This window comes from Chelon labrosus, assembly GCF_963514085.1.
Source record: "Chelon labrosus genome assembly, chromosome: 19".
Taxonomy (NCBI): domain Eukaryota; kingdom Metazoa; phylum Chordata; class Actinopteri; order Mugiliformes; family Mugilidae; genus Chelon; species Chelon labrosus.
In genome coordinates, this window is record NC_140352.1 from 16,916,346 (window position 1) to 16,934,794 (window position 18,449).

The 18,449-nt window shown below is 42.5% G+C and overlaps 4 protein-coding genes across 4 annotated transcripts; 2 read left to right on the forward strand and 2 right to left on the reverse strand.

Moving 5' to 3' along the window:
• Positions 1-2,522: 2,522 nt before the first annotated feature.
• Positions 2,523-4,053, forward strand: aqp8a.2 (aquaporin 8a, tandem duplicate 2; the record flags this gene model as incomplete). The annotated part of the gene is made up of 5 exons (XM_084568202.1): positions 2,523-2,782; positions 2,891-3,017; positions 3,099-3,313; positions 3,774-3,908; positions 4,008-4,053. The coding sequence occupies 5 exons, from the start codon at positions 2,523-2,525 to the stop codon at positions 4,051-4,053; spliced, it is 783 nt and encodes a 260-aa protein (XP_084424328.1).
• A 235-nt stretch (positions 4,054-4,288) lies between these two features.
• Positions 4,289-5,502, reverse strand: hbae5 (hemoglobin, alpha embryonic 5). Its single transcript, XM_084568259.1, has 3 exons — positions 5,344-5,502; positions 4,739-4,946; positions 4,289-4,505 (listed from the first exon to the last, which is right to left on the reverse strand). Exons 1-3 carry the CDS (start codon positions 5,436-5,438, stop codon positions 4,377-4,379), a joined length of 432 nt encoding a protein of 143 aa, XP_084424385.1. The 5' UTR covers positions 5,439-5,502; the 3' UTR covers positions 4,289-4,376.
• Positions 5,503-8,617: 3,115 nt separating this feature from the next.
• Positions 8,618-9,407, forward strand: hbbe2 (hemoglobin beta embryonic-2). Its single transcript, XM_084566950.1, has 3 exons — positions 8,618-8,748; positions 8,838-9,060; positions 9,221-9,407. The coding sequence occupies exons 1-3, from the start codon at positions 8,657-8,659 to the stop codon at positions 9,347-9,349; spliced, it is 444 nt and encodes a 147-aa protein (XP_084423076.1). The 5' UTR covers positions 8,618-8,656; the 3' UTR covers positions 9,350-9,407.
• A 3,547-nt stretch (positions 9,408-12,954) lies between these two features.
• Positions 12,955-15,693, reverse strand: hbae4 (hemoglobin alpha embryonic-4). The gene is made up of 3 exons (XM_084567234.1): positions 15,361-15,693; positions 14,643-14,847; positions 12,955-13,302 (listed from the first exon to the last, which is right to left on the reverse strand). The coding sequence occupies exons 1-3, from the start codon at positions 15,450-15,452 to the stop codon at positions 13,174-13,176; spliced, it is 426 nt and encodes a 141-aa protein (XP_084423360.1). The 5' UTR covers positions 15,453-15,693; the 3' UTR covers positions 12,955-13,173.
• Between the last annotated feature and the right edge of the window lie 2,756 nt (positions 15,694-18,449).

The window sequence follows — 18,449 nt, forward strand, 5'->3', positions numbered from 1 at the left end:
TATATGAAGATTAGACAAGAACAGGCCACTGCATCCGACAATAAAGACAGACTATGGTCATAAACTGACACACTCTAGTCCAAGCGACACAAGTTTGCACCTTGAAAGCTTTCTTAACATAGCAAACAATTTTACACGTGCATGCTGAAACAAAAAAAGGAGGTTGTCATGAGGACAGATCCCTGCCAACCCTCTCCAACTTAACCGTCCGCTCGGTGCGACAGTGCAGAATAGAACTCCTACACCTGTGTGCAACACTTGCCGGGTTATGGATGTAAGATCACACGCATGCAGGCATGAACAAGCACTGCAGAAACAATAAAATGACGCACATTTCAATACGGACAGATAACATATTAACTCACAAACCAATATAACATGGCTAAATAAGTCATTAAATTAAAAGCAGCATACCTCAAAGCACAAATGTTGCCTTTCGATTTGAAGTATTATCATCCAAATGTATAAAAAGCATCCAGAATGCAGAAAAATGTCTCCTTAGATAGTGTTATGCATTATGATACATACATATACATATGCATTGTAATACATTATTGGCTTGTTATTACTGAAACTATCGGGTCAGTGTGTTTTTCTCCACCGGCTAAGGCTTTATTTGCAGACTGGCTCACCTGAAGCACATCTTTTTCTTTAACTGGGTCCTAAAAAAAACTGTCAGTGTAGGAACAACACTTCAAATAGTTTCAGACTGAAATCTGTTCATGTAGCAATAATTTACAGGGGCGTGTCTTTATTACAGATTAATCTAGATTGAAACCGAGCAGTGCAAGCACCTCAAAACTCCTTCCGGACCGTTTGGTTTTGTACGTTCACTTAAAATGAGACTGAGTAAAGGCCATAGTGTGTGAGTTGCATCATTTTGTCAGAGCCCTTCATGAGCTGGTTTTTTCGTTGAGGTGGTGAAGGTCATTACGCTGATATGGGGGTAAATGTGCAGGCCTCCACACATAGATTACATAAACCGGTTCTAACCAGCTCATCGCTCTCTCTCTCCCTCCCTCTCTCTCTCTCTCTCTCTCTCTCTCTGTCTGAACATTTACACCTTCTGGTTTTGTTCAGTTTTCGTCTTCCGTTTGTCTCTCGCTCATATTCACCACTGACACTGCTGATACTTTGATTCCTCGCTCCCCTTGGCTAATATGATTTGTCCAAACATACTCTTATTTTACAGCTAAACTCAGAATTGACATCCCACCACTGAATTGTCACAATGTTTACGCTCGTCAAACTCCTTTGCTTGGGTGAAAGCAGATGTACATATATGCAAAAACAATACATTGCATTCAAAATGATACCTCAGTGAAGGTACCACTGAAGGAGTTTCAGCTAAATGTGCATCCTGATCTGCAGAAGAATGGCACCATTTTTTATTTAACAAAATTATCATTATACCGATGCATCAGCAGCACACAAATACATTATACAGGCATAACATTATGACCACCTTCCTAGTATTGTGTAGGTCTCCCTTGTGCCTCCAAAACAGTTGTGACTCATCAGAGAATGGACATGGGCCTTCTGAGGGTGTCCTGTGGTGTCTGGCAACAGAATGTTGTTAGTGGAGGCCTTTGGGTCATATGGGTTGAGGGGAGGGTCGTCTGTGGATCATCCCACAGATTAAAAAAAAAAATAAAAATGATCTGAAAAGTTCAGAAGGGAGGCGTCTCCTTATTGGAACTAAAAGTGCTTTCTGTGTGGAGTCTTTAAGTGCTTACGTTGTTCCATTTAAGTGCTTGACCTTTCTACATTTCTTTTCCTCCTCCGTTCTCCTCGGTAGCAGGCGGAGTCACGCCAGAAATATAACTTTTTCCTCGAAGCCCCCTGTGAGGGGTCACAAGCAAAAGAGGTCAGCAGACACTGGTATTATATTTATCTGATTGCCACTGTATCTGTTAAATGCATGTTAAAAAAAAAAAAAATCAATGTTTTTGAGTCGAGTAGAAGCATAAAGCAGCATTACGTAGAAATATCTGCAAGTGTCTCAAAATCATACTTTAAAGGTAAGTACACTTACAGTATTTACTTCAGTGCAACATGTAGAAGTAGTCAGAGAGTAATAATCTAATGTTAATGCTGGGACACAATAAAGCACTGCACACTAACAAAGTCTGCAGTCCATATATCTTATCTATCTAGGCTACTGTCAGACACTCCATGCATGTGCATCCAAATAAAGCAAAGCTGACGCTTAAGATGATTAAATGACACATTAACCCCCTGGAACATGTGACTGATGCATCTAACCGTGGTCACTTCGACGCCTCCTCCGAGGACACCCTGATCAGGCCAGACACAGCTGAAGAAGTGTCAAAGACCTTGGGTTGAGTTTGGGTAGGGATTATGTATTGACAAAACGAATATCCTTCACCTTTGGTCTTTTATGACCTGTGGTGCAATCTGAGTTCAGTGTACCAACTGCAGGTGACGATTATAAATCACCTCCTGCTAGTGCCCTTGACTCAGTCTAGCCGACGGGTTCAGGCGTGCTGCAGCAGCAGAGAATGTCAGTAGAGAAAATGGAAATGGAGGGCACGGATTGTACTCTGATGGAGAAGGGCAAGAAGCCCCCCGTGTCCAGACCCCCCAACAGATATGAGGCGATGATCCAGCCCTGCCTGGCTGAAATCGTGGGGACCATGTTCTTCGTTTTCATCGGCTGTGTGTCGGTCATCGAGGATGTGCCTGGAACTGGACGGCTGCAGCCTGCCCTGGTGCACGGGCTGGCTGTGGCAGTGATGGTGGCTGTCATGGATAAAATCAGGTAAAGTTACCGACTACACTCACTGTGGGCTTGGAAACAACCTTGTCTCCTCATCTTTAGAAATCCAACTTCAAAACTTGTCTTTGCTGCTTGTGTCCTTCCTTCTAGTGGATCCCATTTCAACCCTCCCTTCACTATTGGCATCTACCTGTGTGGAGGCATGGAGCTGATGATGGTGGGGCTCTACCTCGTCAGCCAGCTGATTGGAGGGGTGCTAGGAGCTGGAATGGCCAAGGTGAGCTGAGATCAGAGCATTTAGTAAAAAACAAACGCGTTCGATCGACACAAATGTTCGCCGCCCTCCCACGTTTCACAGATGATGACCCCCGAGGAAAGATACAAAAACGCCACGGGAGCAGCGTTTGACATCCTCAAGTCGGAGAGCCAGGTGCCCAAGGCCATCTTCGGGGAGGTGGCCATGACCTGCCTGGTGACCATGGTGGTGCTGCTGGTGGCGGTCAACGGCAAGACGAAAACCCCACTGGCCCCGTTCCTGGTGGGCTGCACCGTCACCATCAACATCCTGGCAGGGTGAGATAAAAGGCCAGATCCCCACTGACATTTATTTCGTTGAAAATGTGAGTCCTTCCAAAAGTAGGAGTCAAAAAATTGTTTTTTGAAGTATGGTGATGAATGTGTGTGTCCAAAAATGTGTTATTTACATTTATTTTAGAGGAAAAGTAGAAGTTACTGTTAATCTTCATAATTTTGTAACTGATTTTACCACCATATAAACTGAGGTGTAACCAGAAAGATTCCTGCTCCGTTTGACTGTACTTTCACACGTACTAATAATTTGTTCTTTGCATTTAACCCAAACGTGTGAGTGCACTCGGAGCAGTGTGCAGCCAGGTGAGGTGCCCAGGGTGGAGAGTATGTTTTTGGCGCTTGCTCACAAGCCGTGGACTCAGAGGGGGTCCCAGAACTGCTCCGCTAAACCACAGCTCGCGCATTAAGTTAATTATTACGCGTTATCTTTGTGTGGGAGCAGGGGAGGCGTGTCGGGGACTTGTCTGAATCCAGCCAGGGCTTTCGGTCCAGCCGTGATGACCAACTACTGGACCTACCACTGGGTGTACTGGGTCGGACCCATCGGAGGAGGTGTGGTGGCGGCTGTTTTGGTCAGGTGGGAGAAGTCACGCGAGAATAAATAATTGGATGAATGAATGGATTAATAGGAGTACTGACGCCCTCATCTCTCTCTCTCTCTCTCTCTCTGTTTCAGGCTCATTCTCGGTGATAATAAGTTACGGATCATTATGAAATCATGAGAGCCTCTGCAGCGCGTTAACTATTACCTGCAGGTACCAATAAAGTTGTGTTTTTTGGATGCTGCCCTTTTTAATCTTCCATGTCAACTTGTAAAATTGCTGTACTTTTTTTGTGAAATAAAGACAAAATAGAAACATCTGCTCCACTGATCTTTTACAACGTGAGTGGCACGTGCACGTAGAAAGCATTTAAACACATCACGAGACACCAGAGACACAGCGGGGTCGATGTTGGGCGGCGTGCACTTTATTTCATTATTATTATTATTTTTTTCTCCCCACACCACGAGTTCCATGCTCATGCGTGGCACACTGCGGACAGCTCAGCGGTATCTCTCAGCGAGAGCCAGGGCCAGGCAGGTCAGGAATTTATCCGTGGAGACGTGGGCCTCCGGGGTGAAATCAGCCGGGAACAAAGCGGCGATCACCACCATGATGCAGTGGGACAGGATCTGCGGACAGAGCAATTAAGCAGACCCAAAGTTAGATCTTGTGCACCAGCAATGAATTTAAATACAACACAAATTCCACTGTTAATTTAACCAAAGTTATCCAAAATGCGTAATTTGCGGTGCGTAAAAGTGCGCACGGGTCGTATTACTGAAGTCTGTGCATGGGGAAAGGAACTACTAGAGGGTAATCTGAGGTCACGGATGATACACGATGCCACTGAGCCCCGTCTCACCTTAAAGTTGGCCGGGTCCACCCTCAACTGGAAGGCGTGCTTCTCGCTCAGATCCAGCAAGCCGCCGGTCAGGTCGTCGATCTTTGCCACACCCAGAGCGATTCCCCCCATCACCTTCTTTGCGTGGGTCTTCACTGGGGCAGAGCCGGGGCTCATGTCGGCCCAGTGGGCGAAGTAGGTTTTGGTTTGGGGATACACGCAGAGCATCCTGCGTGGAAAAGGAGAGGATGTTAAGAGGCACGGCGGGATTGGCTGAATGTCAAACACATGACCAGTCAAGTTAAAATCCATTCAGGTGGTAATTAGTGGACGTGGGTCAGCGCTCGGTACTTATAAAATAGTAATCTGAGGAGTGAAGCCGAAGTTGTGAGCTCCAGCCTCACCTGGAGCAAAGGAGGATCTTTAGACGCTCCACAGGAAGTTATATATATGTATATATATATATATATATATATATATATATATATATATATATATATATATATATACACATATATATATTTATACTGCAGGTTGGAGCCGAGATTCTCAACCAAATAAACTACACAAGTTATACCTCTGATATTAAAAATATATATATTATACAGAAATAACTGATCCCTTACCTGGCCAGAGCATCAGCACCAATAGCATCTGCTGACTTGGAGATTTTGGCCCAGAGCCCCTTGACGGCAGCCTTGTCTTTCTCGGTTAAACTCATGTTTGGTTCTCTCTCCTTCACTCTCCCTGAGTCTGATGGTGATGCCAGGTTAGCCACTTCTGCTTAAATTCAGTTGGCCCAAAAGTCACACCCACGGGAACGGATGCCAAGTCGCGTCTACTGACACAGATGGACCCGTCAAATTTGACTGATAGAAACCTAAGTGGCCTGATGCCAGCGCAGGGGGTCCTATCAGCCGGTCGCACCGTGGTCGTCGGTTGGCAAAAATACGACTGCTTACGCACGGCGTCGACATGAGTTGGCATTTTGTACGAGGTGAAGCGGAGTGTCACCTGAGGTGTTGGGAGGACATGTCAGGTCACAGGAGTCCTGCGGAGGCATATCAGAGCCAGCGTCAGAGACCCCAGATGTAGGTGTGTAGTTAAAATCAATCATCGAAGAAACAGAACAAATTGCTTGCGCACAGTCTCACTAAAATAATATGCAATTTAAACTGTCTTCATACAGTTTTAGTCCTCGGTGGTTTTCTGCCACGTTAACCAATTAAAAGTCAGTGAAAGCTGCATTTTCACGAGAAGACATTCGGATTTAAAATCCACATTTGTTATTAAACTGTTTTCATGGGCTGAAGGCTGGTAGGAGCTATTAACAGCCAAACTGAGGCAGGGTCCAGGGGCTTTCTTCAAGTTCTCCTTCTGCAGGACTGTATTCGAATATTTTTTTTTTTTAATTCCCACATTATTTCGATGTATGCAGACCAGCAAAAGGAACTATGTTGACTTTACTTGCATTCAGTCCATTGTGTGCAGCTTCAAATGCGTGAGGTCACTGGTTTGATGCCCTCTATGGCTGAGGTGCCTTGAGCATGCACCGAACTGCTCCAAGTGTGCTCCCTTAGATGCAAACAACTAATTTCACGAGTTTGTACTTACACCGATCAGCCACAACATTAAAACCACCGACAGGAGAAGTGAATATTGACCATCTTGTGACAATTTAATGTTCTGCTGCGAAACTTTAGGACCTGGCATTCATGTGGATGTTACTTAGTCATGTAGCACCCGCCTAGACCAGACCAGGCACCCACACCCCGTAGCAATGACACTCCTTGATGGTAGCAGGATGCAGCCTGACACACACAAAAACGGTTTAGGAACTACTCAAAAAACATGAAAAACAGCACAAGGTGTTGACCTGGCCTCCAAATTCACTAGATCCCAAACTGATCAAGTAGCCTATCTGTGGGACGATCCACAGAGGCCCCTCCCCTCAACCCATAGCACCCAAATACCCCCACTAACAACATTCTGTTACCAGACACCACAGGACACCCTCAGAAGGCCCATGTCCATTCTCTGATGAGTCACAACTATTTTGGAGGCACAAGGGAGACCTACACAATATTAGGAAGGCGGTCATAATGTAAATGCTTGCATGATCAGTGTATATCCAAGGCAAATTATGCTTATTTGAATTTTTTGTAATTTTTGTTTTCATTAAAAAATAATAATATACGTCATGTAGATATATACTTAGATGAATCCACGCGCATTCTGTGTCTCATGCACTCGATTAATCGTTTCTTTAAAAAACTAGTGTTATCATGTTGCAGCCGTGAAGGCCCTATAAGATTTATCAGTGATTGAATTCTTTAATTTGGTTTCCTGGCTCGCGTCATTAATATATTTCCTATCTTGGGGAGAAAATAGCGCTGAGGGCCTTTATCGCCGACCTCAAGAATTTTCTTAATCAAAACACATGTAGATTTGAGCACCGGGGCCCTGGGTGGAGGGGGCGCTGCTGCAGATAACGGCCAGTGTGGTTTTGCAGATAACAAACACTTAACGCTATGGGACACACACACACACATTAAAAAAAAGAAAAAAAAAAAAGAAAAATGATGAGTGCGTTTTCAATTTCTAATAAAATCAAATAATACTTTAATATATTCGATTTTTCAATTTTTTTTTGGAACTTTCTTAAATCTACACATTTAACCACTTTATATTTAACTAAACAATATCTTTTTTAAATATACATAATTGGGTATATTGCCCGTAGAGTTGGAATAAAACATTTTTATCTCTTCTAGTGAAATTATTGTGACAGTGTAATTTATTCTTGATGGATAAATTGTATATCTTCTCAAAAATTTATTGATCAGTCTCTTCCAAACTTATAACCGATGTGTATAAATAGGAATAAAAAAAAAGGACTGTGTCTGAATACAAAATTATTCCAGCTTTATGAGCAAGGTGTGTGATTATCCGTCTGGATCTGGATTATTGCGCTGTTTATTCAGGGTTTCTCAGGCTGACGCACATGCTTTACAGTTTTAGCAACAAGATGACAGATACTGAGTAAATTGCGGTCTTGTAATCAACAGTTTCTGGTCTATCGACGGCAAAGCAGTGGCGTTAATAGCGTCCCATTATTTCTGCGGGACCACATCAAGGAAACACAGTCAAAAGGCTTCAGTTATTGTCCTAGAAAGTCTGAAAGGCAACTGAAAAAAGATTAAGAAATGATAACAATAAATAATTCAACTTAAATAAGGTTTTAAAAAGGCTATTGGACTTGTAGAGGTTTTTGAGGAGACGTTTCACCACTCATCCGAGTAGCTTCTTCAGTTCAGTTCGAAACCTGGATGGCTGAGAACCTTCACAGACTTAACTTAAATAAGATTAACAGGGTGGAAACGAGCAGTTCCAGCTGCTCACACAGCTCGCACTGGATTCTTCTATGAGAGAATGTTCCTATCTGATCTTTTCTGACAATTGTTAATGAATTATTTATGAAAATATTTCTGAAATGATTCAACTGCAGCATCTGATTTGAAGTGAGCTAGGTGGGCCTTTTTAGTTTTTCTACAAACTGAGAGAACTGAAAGCTTCAATTAAGTATTTTCCTCCAGAACAACATCACCCAGAGCTTTCTAACTCTGCATTTTCATCCTAATGTCCCCACTAAATACACAAATGCTTTAATTAACTTTGGCTTCGCTCATATTCACTTCACTGAAAAATTCATTTTTATACTGCTTTAAGTCTGCAAGACAATCAAACCATTAAAAAACACTGCCTGTATTCCAGAAGGTTCTGGAGAGGTCTGCAGTTTATCTAAGGCGCATCATCTACAGCCTATCACAGGCTTCTCCTCTAGGGCGGGGGGTTGCTTTGGGACGTTTAAATAGACTGTGGTCCAGCAGAGGAACTATTCAGCTTTCTCTTTCAAGCCTGAACAAAACATAAGCAGCCATGGTTGACTGGACCGAGCAGGAGCGCACCATCATCACCGGCATCTTTGCCAACCTTGACTATGAAGACATCGGCGCCAAGGCTCTGTGCAGGTACGGAAACGCTTCGCTTCAAGATGATGCTTCCACCTCTCCTCTGGTGGCTCCACGCCAACTCACCCGTCTCTTCTCTTCTCCTCTAGGTGTCTGATCGTTTACCCCTGGACCCAGAGGTACTTCGGCGCCTTCGGCAACCTCTACAACGCCGATGCCATCAAGACCAACCCCATGATCGCCGCCCACGGTGTCAAGATCCTGCACGGTCTGGACAGGGCTGTCAAGAACATGGACGACATCAAGGCCACTTACTCCGAGTTGAGCGTCCTGCACTCCGAGAAGCTGCACGTCGACCCCGACAACTTCAGGGTAAAGTTTGCACGTTTTTCTTTAACTCGAAATCAGACAGTGGAAACATGCAGCAGAACAGAAAACAGGCAAACACCCTTAAAGCAGCGATGGCAAATGCACCACTGGTGTTACTGTATAACATTAAAGGTAACGTTTGTTCCTTTTGTTCACCCTACAGCTGCTGGCTGACTGCCTGACCATCGTCATTGCCGCCAAGATGGGTAACTCTTTCAACGCAGACACTCAGGCCGCCTGGCAGAAGTTCCTGGCCGTGGTGGTGTCCGCCCTGGGAAGGCAGTACCACTAAACCGTGCAGCCTCCACGCCAGAAGGAGATCTGTTAACATGTGTAACGTGTCTCCCCAATAAAGAAATAAAAGCCCACTGAAGCAAAGTTTGCTATTTAATTCTGTTTATCTTCTGCTGGTTTTTTTTGTTTGTTTGTTTTGTTTTGTTTTATTCGTGCGTATTTACGCACAGCCATGCACTGGCTGAGGTTTGGTTATGGCCGAGGAGTAACAATTTGTATAATACTTATTGATGATTTCATTGTGATGTGGTGTCAGCTCAGGAAGAAAAGCGGATTTAACTCTCGAGGTTTTGTTTTTCCGACTGACGCTTGAACCCACCACCCAACTTCAGACCATCTGGAGCTGCAGCTCAAACACAGATAAGAACTCGGACCTAAAAACCAAAAACCAAAAAAAAAAAAAAAAACGGCTGAGACTAGAGAGAACAACAAAAACCCTGACCTAATTCAGACCAAATGAAAAAAAAAAACAAAAAAACCCCCCAAAAAACAACAACAACAACAAAAAAACATGACGAACTCTCAGACACATAATATTCTCTGCAATGTTTAATGTCATAATTTGATGAACCAATCAAACTGAAGACATCCAGACTGTAAAATAACACATATAGAATTGAGTAATAATTCATACTTTAGATGCACTGAAATGTTTACATGGCCTCGTGTAATTAAGCTTTAATATTTATTTTCATATTTTCATTCGTTGCTCATATTGTTCTGCCAAAAAGATAGAGAAAAAACAAACAAACAAAGTTTTAAACAAGTTGCATCCAAACTTTTACTTACAAGTGCAAAGGAAACGCACTTTTTTAAGGACTTTTTGTTCCCGCCCTGGCCAACCGGTTGATTCTGCTTGAGATTACTTCTTCACAGTCATCATCACACCCAGACCAGTTACTGCCGAGGAACTGCAACTACTCGTTACATCCAGCAGGTGGCAATATTTCGATGCCTTCGCAGAACTTCGAAGGTATTTTCTCTAATTTATTATTCTTAGTGGCTTATATTTAAACCTAGCTTAAACATGTGCAAGCTGGAAGGAAGGAATATCTCAGAATCTATTTAAATTTATTGTCGATTATACTTTGAATATGGTTTGGTAAATTAACACAAACTGTTGTGAAATTGTAGGTGTAAAGAAACGCCAATCTTGGCAGCGTGAAATAGTTGAGTTTCTCACTTATGTATGTAGCTCAGCTAAAGCTTATATTTGATTGCTTTGTGATAACTCTGAGGAATATAAGCAAACTATGGTTTGGAACCAGTAAATTAGCAGGAAATGAGAAAAAGATCCCCAAACTTCAAACATATTCACTTTTAATTTCAGTGCTATTCATCAGAAAGATAGAAATCTATTACTTAGGCACAGGGAAAAATCCATATTCGTCTTCCATATTCACCAGTTTACAGATTTACTTGCTTTAAAATAGAAACTATACCTAAATTGGAAAATAAACTCAACATATAATAAATCTAAAAAATAACAATAATATCTGAACAATCTAAAAAGCATCAAGGATAAAAACAGTACAGTTTGAATTACAAGTAAATATCAATAAATATGTGTATAAAAAGATGCAGTGGATCCTCCCACCTTTATTTCTATTGAGTGGTTTCCTGTTTACATGCATTGAATGTCATGAGTCGTGAGAGTCATAGGAGTACAATTCAGGAAAGGAGACAGGTGAAACTAAAGAACACAAGAAGCAAAAACTAAAACAGCAGGAGGACAACAGGAAGATGCAGGTAATGCATCTAAATACCAAACAAAATAAACTTCTAGAGTAAATCAAGATGAATGTATAACAAATCTACACTATATCTGTATAAAACGTCTTGCTTTTGAATTAGCTTTGTATAAAGTCTGTGGTTACAAGCTGCATTTAAGTCCCAAAATTTTGAAAAAAAAAAAGTTAAAATACACAGAAGTACAACTATTTCATGCCATTTAGATTAACATTTAAGTTACATCCTTTGGTTTTTGGTTCATTTTGGTTTAAAGCTGTAAAAATCATAAAAGGCTGCTAAATAAACTGCTTTCTTTTTTCTTTCTTTCTTTCCTTTCTTTTTTTTTATCATGTTTCATTTACCTCAGGTGAAGCTGCAGGACACCTGAACCTCAGAGCAGTTGCCGAAGTTCTCTGGTTGAAGTGGAGGACGAGGACAACCGGAAGCCCTCCTCCAGGACGAGGACCAGCAGCCAGCAGAAAGTCTGTCCAGGCTATGGCTGGGGCTGACAGCTGCTTCATAGTGCTCTGATAGCCCGGGAAGGTACAGATAGCCTCCATACGATGCAGCAACAACAGGATGCCAAATTGTTTAATGGAAATACAATATATCAACCTACAGAGGGCTAAATTCAAAGACACACAGATAATCAGAGTGAAATAGACTAGTCCATGGTCCTGGAATTTCATTGCATCAACTCAAAATGCTACTCAGTAGTCTGTATGGCCCCCACGTGCTTGTATGCATGCCCGACAACATGGGACATGCTCCTAATGAGACGTCTGATGGTGCAACATGGTGGTGTCAGATGGACTGAAACATAATGTCCCAGATGTGTTCTACTGGATTTAGGTCAGGCATGCGTAGGGGACAGTCAATGGCATCAGTTCCTTCGTCCTCCAGGAACTGCCTGCATACTCATGCCACATGAGGCCAGACCGGGAGGAACCCAGGATCCGCTGCACCAGTTAGCTCTGACAGTGGGTCCAAGGATTTCATCAGGGTGCCGTTGTTTAGCCTACAGTATATATGTAATGTAATATCTGTTCAGTATCTAATAATAGGGGTTCAAAATGAATCGTTAAGCCGCAACAGCACTGGAGAAAATGTTTTCACCGCAAACTTCTTCTAAAGATTTCTATGATTTCATATCATCTTGACTCGGAAACAGCTGAGAAAGCAGGCTCACGTCAAGGCCAATGTATTAACTAAACATTTTGAACAGCTCATTGTCGCTGAGTTTAATTTTACATGTAAACATTATAAAATAATTCTTTGTAGGAAACAGAATTTAAACCTTGTTGCAATTCCACCGTCTTACCAAACGGTGGTGCTGTTGTTGCACATATATCACCCAGGCTGGTTTGCTGTTATTCTGGTGCTGTCCAGCAGGGTAGATTCTGCTCTAGAACAACAAACTTAACCCTCTTGAACATCCAAGTGATTTTTTATGTCTAAGCTCTTAAGAACTTTTTTTTTTTTTTTAAATCGGCACAAAAATCCACGATTATTTCAACCCCACAATCATCAGAAAATTCATTTTAAATGTATTTTGGCATCAAGTTGTAACACTCCCTAAAGCTTCCTACTCAATAGTGTTAAATTATGAGTCATTTCTTCTAATGTTTGTTTAACTTTATGTAATACAGACACACAAAATGCACGGATTTTATTAAAATTTATCAATATTATGGAGTTTTATAGCTGGTAAGAGACGAATGTCTAACTAATAGTTTAAAATGTCAGTCTCACATATGAAAATAATCTGTTTTAGCACATATTTGCAGTCAGTGGGATAACACATGCAAAATCACTTTGGGGTTTGGTCCCTTAAGATGTCATCCGGCAACAAAACAGCACAAAAAGGGAACATGCTAATTGCACGTTTTTTATTATTACAAACCATTACATCATAACAACAATTTCACATACATAAATATATTCATTCAGTCATTAATCTTCTGTACCCGCTTATTCCTGTTAAGGGTCACGGGGATACATAAATATATATAAATATATATAAATATAGATTAACATAATCACAGCGCCATAAATGTTCCATGTACTTCCCGGAAACCATGGCTCAGAGTCTCATCTGTATTTCTCGGCGAGCACAGCTGCAAACGCTGACAGGTACTTGTCCATTGCGGCGTGTGCGACTGGTGTGAAGTCTTCGCCCAAGTAACAGGCCAGGGTGACAAGCATACAGTGTGAGAACAGCTGCAGGGGAAGAAAAAAAAGAAAGAAGTTATTGGCAAAGAAATATGAGAATAGAGAATGAAAATGTTTACTGAAAATCATGAAAAAAAAGACACAATGATTTTGACTCCTTAAAACAAACCAGTCTGGTGTTATCAGACAGGAATATACAAGGTCGATCAAAGTTATACAGTGTCTGTGTTCTTACATGTGTCATTGTCATGTTTGTTACAAAGATGTCAAAAATCATTTCTTGTTTCCTCTTTTGGATGACACATACCAACGTCTGCTGCCACCTGCTGGTACGAAGAATTACACCGATCAGCCAACATTAAAACCACTGACAGGTGAAGTGAATAACACTGACCATCTTGTGACAATACAATGTTCTGCTGAGAAACTTTTGGACCTGGCATTCATGTGGATGTTACTTAGACAGAAAGCACCCACCTAGACCAGACCAGGCACCCCCACCCCATAGCAATGACACTCCTTGATGGCAGCAGCCACAGCCACAGGCACAGGCACACACACAAAAAAGGTTTAGGAACAACTCACAAAACATTGTGTTGACCTGACCTCCAAATTCGCTGGATCCCAAACTGATCAAGTATCTGTAAGATGATCCACAGAGGCCACTCCCCTCAACCTATAGGACCCAAATACCCCCACTAACAACATTCTGTTGCCAGACACCACAGGACACCCTCAGAAGACCCATGTCCATTCTCTGATGAGTCACAACCATTTTGGAGGCACAAGGGAGACCTACACAATATTAGGAAGGTGGTCATAATGTTATGCCTAATTGGTGCATGTCTCATATTGGCTGTAGTCTTTGTGGTCTGCAATGTTTTGGTTCAGACACAGGTCATGTCACAGTCGGCCTTCGTTGCTAGTAGTGCTTCGATACCGTTTGGGTCCGTCCATACGTTCAGACTGACTTTTGTACAGTGTAACTTCATTCATTCATTCATTCATTCATTCATCTTCTGTAACAGCTTGTCCTGTGAAGGGTCGCGGGGGGGCTGGAGTCTATCCCAGCTGTCATCAGGCGAGAAGCCTGACCAATCAGAGCATAGTGGGCTCTGATTGGCTGCCTCCCTAACTCTGTTTTTACAGTGGAAGCAAAAAACACTCAGCTGGCCATTTGATCTGGACTGTAAAAAATTACCAGAACAAGAGAAATAGTTTTTGAAAAACGCTAAATGTGTTCATCTCTAAACAAGGAAACTAAGGAAAACAGTATGAAAAGCAGTACAAGAAAGCAATCTTTCTTTTGTACAATTTAGATATGTGCTAATGAATATGAATACTGCATGGAAAACATGTACTGCATGTTTTTAGTTTAGTACAGGTACCTTGAAGTTCCCTGGGTCTATCCGGAGCTGGTAGGCGTGAAAAGTTTGCAGAGGGGCGAGGGTGACGGTCAGTTGGCTGATGTCCTTGGCTCCCTCCACAATGGCCAGGACAATCTTCTTCCCATGAGAGAGCAGGTGCGGGGAGCCAGGACTGATGTCTAGATGGGAAAAGTACGTCTTGGTGCCGGGATAAGAAGCGAACATCCTGCAGGGGAAGGGAAACGAGGGAAATTTGAACAAATCCGGGTTGCTGTCCCATTGATGCACGTGTGTTATACTGAAGGTAAAGTGCTTTATTTGTCATTATACAACACTGTACAACGAAATTCTCATCCTCCTCATCCTCACATCCGAACCTTTGGCTACACTGAGCACTTTGATGAACCAACATGCTTTCCATTGTGCCACCATGTATCAAAACTTTATAGCTATCAAATTTGAAACTGAGATTAACTTCTTGATTAAAGGACTAATCAATGGACTCGTCAATGAGTTAGGTTTTTAAGAGTTAGGTGGTCAGCTGGAGCCTAGATCTTCATTCATGAACATTAATGGACACACACCAGACTTCATTAAGCCATGCTTGAGTGGATTCAACCCAGTAGTAATTCCTATTCACTCATCATCAGTTTTAAGTGACAGACACATTGTCCAGAGAGACAGTTTATTACAAAGACAGTGCAACAATCTAGGCTACACAGTATGAGCATGAACCTACCTATTAAGCGCATCTGACCCAATGTCTTCGGCCACAGGAGTCAGCCTGTCCCATATTTCATTAATTAGCTCTTTCTCCCCCTTTGACAGCATTGCAGCCTTTCAGACCGAATAGCAGAGTCAGCTGAATATCCAGAGTCAGAGCTTCACCACGGGCGATAAAGATGTGACTTAGTCAACCATTTTACCCCCACGTCGACGCCGTCAATGCTGAAAGGAGTGAAGAGTAGAAAGAGATGAAAGAATAATTCCTGCTGTTCCAGAGAAAACGTGGTGTAGCGGCTCAGGTCTCAGCGGTTGTGTTGTTTCCCTCCTCTGGGTTATCAGACAGCAGCCAGGGCAGGGTGGGGGCTCCCTGCCACCGCACTATCTGCTACTTTACTTGCGTCACACTAAATATTTCTACCCATGTCATCAATGTGGCCGACCTCACAGCGCAGCCTATGTGGGGGGGTTTCCGACCATGGCCACTTTATTACACATGGATTGGCTATGCATAGTCCACTTTAGGTGCAGTACCTGCACAAGGGCTTCCCAGTCCAAGTTCATATACAATGAATACGTATATGAATACGATAAATGAATAACAACATTCAGAACACGCAGGATGCTTTTGCAGATAAAGCGTCTCAGCTGCTGCTATCTGCAGCTCCATACGTTGCTGCCGGTCAAGGAGCTGTGGCGAGCTCGGGAGATGATCAGTAGTGACTGCATAGCCTATACGTCGTAAGATTTGACGGCCGCTCACTATGTTTACAGTCAAGTATTAAGCTGATCTGGGATAGTGCTGTTCAGAATTACTGTTAATGTAATTCAGCATCAGCGGATGGCCTCGCTCACAGCACAAACAATGCACCAAGCACTGAGAGGGGCAAATGAGCAAAGAATACACAGTGTAGATCTGTTTTATGCGTCTTATCAACTGGAGGTCACATTGTTCACTCCTTTCAGCTATCTACCCAGACGCAGGCCCTGGAAGAACACCAGAATCTTACAGAACGTACACACCAATCAGACATAACATTATGACCACCTTCCTAATATTGTGTAGGTCTCCCTTGTGCCTCTAAAACAATTCTGGCTGATGATATACACTGATCAGGCTGTTGTGGCTGATCAGAGAATGGACATGGGCCTTCTGAGGGTGCCCTGTGGTGTCTGACAACAGAATGTTGTTAGTGGGGGGCCTTCGGGTCCTGTGGGTTGAGGGGAAGGCCCTCTGTGGATCATCCCACAGATACTTGATCAGTTTGGGATCTAGTGAATTTGGAGGCCAGGTCAACACCTTGTGCTGTTCTTCATGTTTTTTTCAGTTGTTCCTAAACTGTTTTTGTGTGTGTGCTTGTGTCAGTCTGCATCCTGCTGGGGATGGATGCTACCATCAAGGAGCGTCATTGCTATGGGGTGGGGGTGCCTGGTCTGGTCTAGGTGGGTGGTACATGTCAAAGTAACATCCACCTGAATGCCAGGTCCGAAGTTTCCTAGCAGAACATTGTATTGTCACAAGATGGTCAGTGTTATTTACTTCTGTTGTGACTGATTGGTGTATACCGCAACAGACTTAAAACACTCATTTTTTAGTTTCAGTTTGTACAGGCAGTACTGGGACAAAAAGTAGCGACCACAGTGATCCGTGAAAGCTGCAATCCACACAGCAAAATAACCAACCAACGATGTAAAAATGCCAATTGCCATCTAACTTCATTTTTAAACGACAATAGTCTGTTTTGCTAACCTCAGAAATTTGTGACCTTTTGAATTAAACCAGATTTTCTCTTACTAGCAGTAACTACAGGTGTAGTCAAAATGTTGATGATTTTTCCTCTGGCCACTCAACATGTAAGCTGCTACTATTCTTTCCAAACAAAATCCAAATTAATCATATTATCATATATCAACATTATAGTGAAGCTGACTGCAGACCTCCTAAAGTCCCCAACGAACATTGTTATGTCTTTTCTGTTTCCTGCCCCAGCTGATTACCCTGAAAGCTTTTTTTTTTTCACGCAGCTATGCATTGTAATCAGTTTCTACAAAAGCAAAGCAACTCTCTGTATGTCCTGCACGTAATGCGACTCCCACTTGGCGTGCGACACAACAAAGAGCAAGGACCGTTGCAGTTAACAGAATTTAGACAATTGCCTTAGGGTGCATGTGAGCAGATGTTTGTGTGCTTCTGAGATAAGACGAGGTGCACCTTCATTGATCCCCCCCGGAGGGAAAATTCATTTTGACACAGCAGCAGCACAGCGAGTTAAAGTCAAGAGTGGAAATCACATACGCCTGCAACGAAAGTAGTGTACAAAGAGAGATGAAAGTGGAATAATTTAAAAGGATATGTAGAATATTAGAATAAATAGCAATAGTAACTGTTGAATCGACGTAATAGTTTGCATTTTGGTGGTTAGATACAAATGAGAAGTGAGCTTGAGTCTAAAATCTGGTGGTAAAGTGTAATGAATTTAAGGATTGGTAAATGATTGGCTCAAGGGATTGGAACAAGGGCAAACAGATCTTGGACAGAGGATTGATGCTGAAATGTGATTTTGACAGCATGACAAAATGAGCGGAAGTTGCACAGTCTGACCGTAGAGTAATAGAAACAGGACGTGCAAACAGATTTTTGCCTTCATTCATAAACCTAAAAAATGTCTGTACCTGCAAATTTGTCTTGACCCCAGCCATACTGAAACAACATGGAATGATTTAAAACCAACGAATGAATGAATCTTAGCGCAAGCACACCACTCCTTTTCTTTAGGAGTAACACACTAGCTCAGAGACGGTCCCCTCCGCTCAGGCCCATTTGTCAGAAAACTTGCCAGCACATTTCTTTAGCAGGCCTCCAGCTGGGGGGAGGCCGCCTTTAAAGTCCTCACACCGACAGTTTGGTGCACCTGCTCCACGTGCATGATTTAACACTCCCACCAGTGGTTTAGGGAGCGTTTCAACACATGTTTAATGTGTAATTCTCCAACAGAATATTGGTATGCATTTATTAAATTAGGCAGTGAGGTATCACTTTCCACTTTTCCACGTAATTCTCTTTTTTCAATAAAATTTTTAGAACAAAATTTGTCTTCAGGCTAA